General features: G+C 33.5%; 1 protein-coding gene across 1 annotated transcript; it reads left to right on the top strand.

The window, feature by feature from the left end:
- The first annotated feature begins 1118 nt into the window (after positions 1 to 1118).
- On the top strand, positions 1119 to 4759 carry LOC113749502. The gene is made up of 3 exons (XM_027293259.1): positions 1119 to 1320; positions 4091 to 4159; positions 4383 to 4759. The coding sequence occupies exons 1-3, from the start codon at positions 1138 to 1140 to the stop codon at positions 4584 to 4586; spliced, it is 456 nt and encodes a 151-aa protein (XP_027149060.1). The 5' UTR covers positions 1119 to 1137; the 3' UTR covers positions 4587 to 4759.
- The last annotated feature ends 600 nt before the right edge of the window (positions 4760 to 5359 follow it).

Consider the following 5359-nt stretch of genomic DNA (forward strand, 5'->3'; position numbering starts at 1 on the left):
CGTCCGTCTAGAAATCACTTCGTTAGGCGGCTTGGTCAAAACTCAATTTAAATTCAGTGTGAAGAGTCGAGTTCAAGCTAGCTTAGCGAGCCAGTTGAGTCGAGCTGAATGTAAGATACTAGGCTCGTTGGTTCATCTAGCCAAATCTAACTCATACATTTTTAATATTTTACGTTTTTGGTAATGAAATTACATATATGTCTCCTATATTTTTATTATTTACTAAGGTGATTTGATATAATGATTAAGCAAGTACATAAGTGTGTACTACAACTATAACCATATTTAAAATAACAGAAAAACTGCAAAGAAAAAATCAAAATGACAAGAAGACAAATACCAAATCACACGAGGACAATAAAGTTCAAAAATTCTACAAATAAGAAAATTATCCAAACATGCATGCATAACAAATCAATTAATATGGTCTAAAAGATAACCTAGCCAGATTATCGATACAAAATCACAATTACACCACTTAAGACCTTTATTAAAGGCATTCAAAACAATTCACCAAATCTCGCACGACATACACAACCTGTGGAACAAGCACCCAATGAACATACAAGGATCACTCAATTGTCAAAAAACATTTCAACCATTCATTAATAGTGACATAGACAAATAACACTTTGCTTACAACACAAACAACGAGAAGAAAACAACACCAATGCACAGTAGAAACATTTAGCCACAAAACTCCCTAACTTCTATTGTATAACTACTTCAAAACATGACAGTTTATAATACCCAATCCGCTCTTTAGTCTTTATTATTTATACAGTTAGCAATTCATTAATTGAGGGACTCTAGTAGCACAAACTTAGGCCCTGTTTGGCATTTAAATTTTTTGTCAAGTTTGTCTGCTACAAGTTTTTTAAAAACTTTAGTTACAATAATCTCAAAAAATTTCTCAAAGTTTTTAAACTATACATTTCAAAATATTCAAAAAAAATACACTTCAAATTTTTTTTTAAAAATTTTTACAGTAAATTATAGTAAAATTTTAGACAAACATTCGAAAAATTCACTTGGCAAACGGGGCCTAAAACTTTAGGGACTAAAAATAGAAAATCACCCTAGACCTTAGGGGTTTAAAGCTTTCAATCTAACTATCACCCACTAAGTCGTCTCGTAATGTCATTCCCGACGATGAGAGCTGTCGGAGGACCCTTGCTCTGCATCGGCGACCTACTCTCCGACGTCGGAGAAGGAGATCAGCAAGCTGTTAGCGGTGGTGGGTCCCACCACCCCCAAAACCTAGAACCACCCGATTCCGATCCTAGTCTCGTCTCCTCCGATCTCCCCAAGCTCTTTCAGGTTCTCCCCTCTCTGTCACTAATTAAAGACGAATTTTTCTTTTAAAAAAAAAAAATTTATTCTAGTCTATTATTTTGCGAAATTATATGTTAAATTCACTTGCATTAGTTTTTATTTCGTTTAAATACTTTATGTCTACTTTCCAGGGTAGGATGAGAAATTTTATTTTCTTGGGGAAAATAGTATTTGGTAGGAAATTATTTAGAATTAGAATTTGTTGGAATTCTGAATTTAGGTTAGTGTGATTTCATTCTTTATTAAAAATGTATAATTAATATGTGAATGATTTGAATTTCAAATCGTGTTTATGGAATGGGAAAAGTTTTTGAAGATTGAGTCTTATTCGCTGAAAGGAACTAAAAAGTTAAAGATTTGGGTTTTCGAAATCGTTGTTGCTTTTGTTGCCTTTTCAATTATGAATATGATTAACTTTGTATAGGGTTTTGAAGAGACGGATTTATGGATCTGATGCATTAAATTTCAATTAGATGAGGATTCGTAGATTTTGGTCTGTTAATGGTGCCTTCTTTGTAAATGGTTCACTAAGTAATTATATGATTCGGATTTTGAAGATTACTAAGAAGAAGAAAGACTAAGAAGATGCTGAGGTTTTGGCATGAATTTCCTTGGGAAGAAGGTTCTATATTTTGCCAACATCAGCAAAGAAAGCTTCAGAACTTAATTTAAGTCTACACTTTCTGGATATGTTATCTTAGTGGGGTTTTTAGGTGTATTCAGTTATCTGTTTCCTTTTACATCCAGTGTGTACCCCTATTGGCAATTCTCAGATGTTCACATGTCAACATTTCCATTTGCCTAGCAGCTATATGCTCGGGAGTCGGAAAAAATGTCAGGGAAGAGGGGTGATCGCTGGGGTTCAAAATTTTTTCTGTTTTATTGTAAAGTTTCTATATATGGACCAAATGCCCCTGAAAGATGGTTTTGCTAGCTGTTGTGCCTTTACAACTAAATAGCAATTGAGAGCAATGAATTACTTAAATTGTACATTCGATACCAAAATAGTGGAGTGAAAAAATTGTTTGAGGAATAGTTTTGTGGCCTCTTAGCTTTTTCCCCTGGTTAGAATTATAATTGGAGAGTGAATACACTAAATCTTGTAATCCCCTCTTTGTAATTCCACTTGCCAGCACAACTCTTGCTGGCTTTTCCCACTCCTTTTGTTTTTGTTTTTGTTTTTTGTTTGCTCAGCACATATGCGTCAACCTATCTGGAAGTTGAACTACCTATTTGCAACTATGTACTGAATTGCTGCTGGTTTAGCTTTTTCTCTCTCAAAACTACTTTACAGAATTTCTGATAGTTGATGATGGATGATAAATGAGCTCTCTTTGTTGGTTACACAATTGACATGCAATTGTCCGTATTCATCTATGAGTGGTCTTTTGACAACCAATATTCTTTTGTTATGTGTCTTTGTCAATAACCTAATTCATGCGGTGATGTTTCTCTTGCTAACTTTTTTGTGAAGATTTCTGAGAACTTGTCTTGGTCTTATATTCTGGTTTTTGAAGCTTCAGGTCATCTAATTTTTGATGTTCAAAGGAACTGGAATCTCGTATACCTCCCAAAGGAATTTAATTTTGTAATGGAATTGGTAGCATTATGCAATTCGTGTAAAACACTTCACGCAAGACACAAATATATAGCAAGATCTGCAATTCTTCTTCTTTTTCATCATTGTTTTTGTTTCAAGGAGAGATAGGGATGGTGCAGAGCAATCATTTGGATAGTGAATATGTAAGTTGTGGTCAGATTTGTGGAATAAGTATGGCCTAAAGAGATCATTGATTATTTGTAAGGTAACATGAAGAAGAATATAAGAAAGCTTGCCAATGGTAATGGTGGAAAAAGAATGTAGAATAATTTATGCAAGAATGTGGCATCTTGAGATAATGACTAATTTATTCAAATCTAAGTACCCTCGAAAAGTAATGGACATTGGTATACTTAATGATGATGGATGCCTTTTTTAAGTTTATAATTTGTTCTCAAAACTCTTAAGAAATTTTGTGAACAAAATGATGTTTGACTTAGAAACCCTTCAACGGAGGTTCCAAAACCCTACAACTAACATTTATATAAATAGGGGAAGGGAAACTTATTCCCCCACCCCCACAACTCCCCATCCAAAAAAAAAGAGGATGAGAGCATGGTTCACAAGTGGTGCAAGTGAAATGAAAATCTGACAAGCATTATAACAGACAAGGAAACTAATTTCTTCTCATTGAGTTTATTATGAAAAAAATATAAAATTGGTTTATTTTCTCTGTGAGTTTTGTTTGTTAATGTTTATTTTTGTGAAATCGACTTGACAAGACCAAAATCCCTAAAAAACAAAGTATATTGGTTTTTTTTTAATATTTTTTCTAGTAGGGGAGGGGTGGGATTAGAGAAGCAGGGAGGGAGAAGAGGGATTTGAACTAAGGACTTATTAGTATATTGGTTGATTAACTTGTTCTTACCCAATCAATGTTCGTACAATGCTAGATCCATCCTGATCAAAGAGACAAACAAGGAGCTATAAAATTGAATGGTGCAGTGTGCTTATATTCATTAGTTGCAATTTGCTGGTATTCATATGTTCTGATGGTTTTAGGAGTTGGATGTATCATTTCATCCAGTACTAGAACTATTTCATCAAACAAGCATCTATCACATATAGTTTACTTTGATCTTTTCCTTTCAATGCTGGTTGATTGGCTTTTATAAGTTATGACTTAGATGATCTAATTTGCTGTTTCTTGTCTAGGAGAACTATGACCAACTGGATAAGGCATTAGCTGGCACAGATCAGTCATGGACAGCTCTTACGCTTATGGTAATTCTGGTTTTTGCTGTATGATGTATATTTTCTTCTTTTCCCTGTTTGCTTTGACTAGACATATTGAATGAGATAGAGCGACTCAGTTTACTCATCAGTTGACCTGTTAAAAATTTAACTTCATCTGGATTGAAAAAGAATTTCATGTGAATTTACAACTTGCATCAATCCTTCTGATAGAATTGTTAATTGCGGATCCATTGGACTTTCTGAATTGCAGCTTTGCACGGCTTTAGAAACTGGGAACAAGTTGGTGGAATTTGCCAGTTCTCATATTGGCTTGTTATCCGAGAAGGTTGAGAAGCTTGAAAGAATAACTAAACAAAGAGATTCTGCCATAGAAGCTGCAAAAGCCATTCAAGGTTTCTTAGAGCAGAATCAAGTTTTTCCTCGTGAAAATAGCTTTGCCCAATCTGATACATAAATTACGAAAAGAAATTTGTTGTGAAAAATATCTAGAATGCATGAGAAGACCGTGTAAATATTTTATAGCGGTCCTGACTGCGAAAAGTTCTTGTAACAGAAATTTTGCTACTTGGCTTTTGCAAGGACTTTACATGTACTCATGTCTCGCATTTAGCAGCATTTTTCTCTTTATTGACATGTTCCATTAGGTTATGTTAGTTTGACAAAAAAAAAATTAGGTTATGTTAGTTAATGCTTTTGTCACGATCTTAAATTTTAAAAATGCCCTAACAAAGTTTTAAATTTAAAAAATATTCTTAAAATATATTTACAGTGAAATTTTTTAATATACAAAGATATAATAAAATTTTGCAAAAAAAAAAAAAAAAACACCTCATTCATAGGGATCCGTTATTATTGCCCGTAACAAAATTCATGCAAACACCTCAAGAATATTTAATGTGAGTTATAGAAACTGAGGCACGTCAACATAAGTCCCTAAAGAAGTTGATGTTTTCTCCAACTCTAAAGGTTTTTCCAAGAAATTGACTTCAGTACAAAAGACAAATTAAATCATCAAACGTTTGTCTAATTTCGAATAGCGAAAATTATAGCTCTGATGCCAAATATTTTGGGGCATTGACAGTTTTAGTCTTTAAATTTGGACAAAAGCAAATTTAGTCCTAAATGTTCCAATTTTTAGGCAGATTAGTTCAACTTACTGGTTTTGGCAAATTATTAACGGAATTCGGTCACGAAACTAATGAAAAACCTCTCATGGATAGAACATCT

This window comes from Coffea eugenioides, chromosome 10 (genome assembly GCF_003713205.1).
Source record: "Coffea eugenioides isolate CCC68of chromosome 10, Ceug_1.0, whole genome shotgun sequence".
NCBI lineage: Eukaryota > Viridiplantae > Streptophyta > Magnoliopsida > Gentianales > Rubiaceae > Coffea > Coffea eugenioides.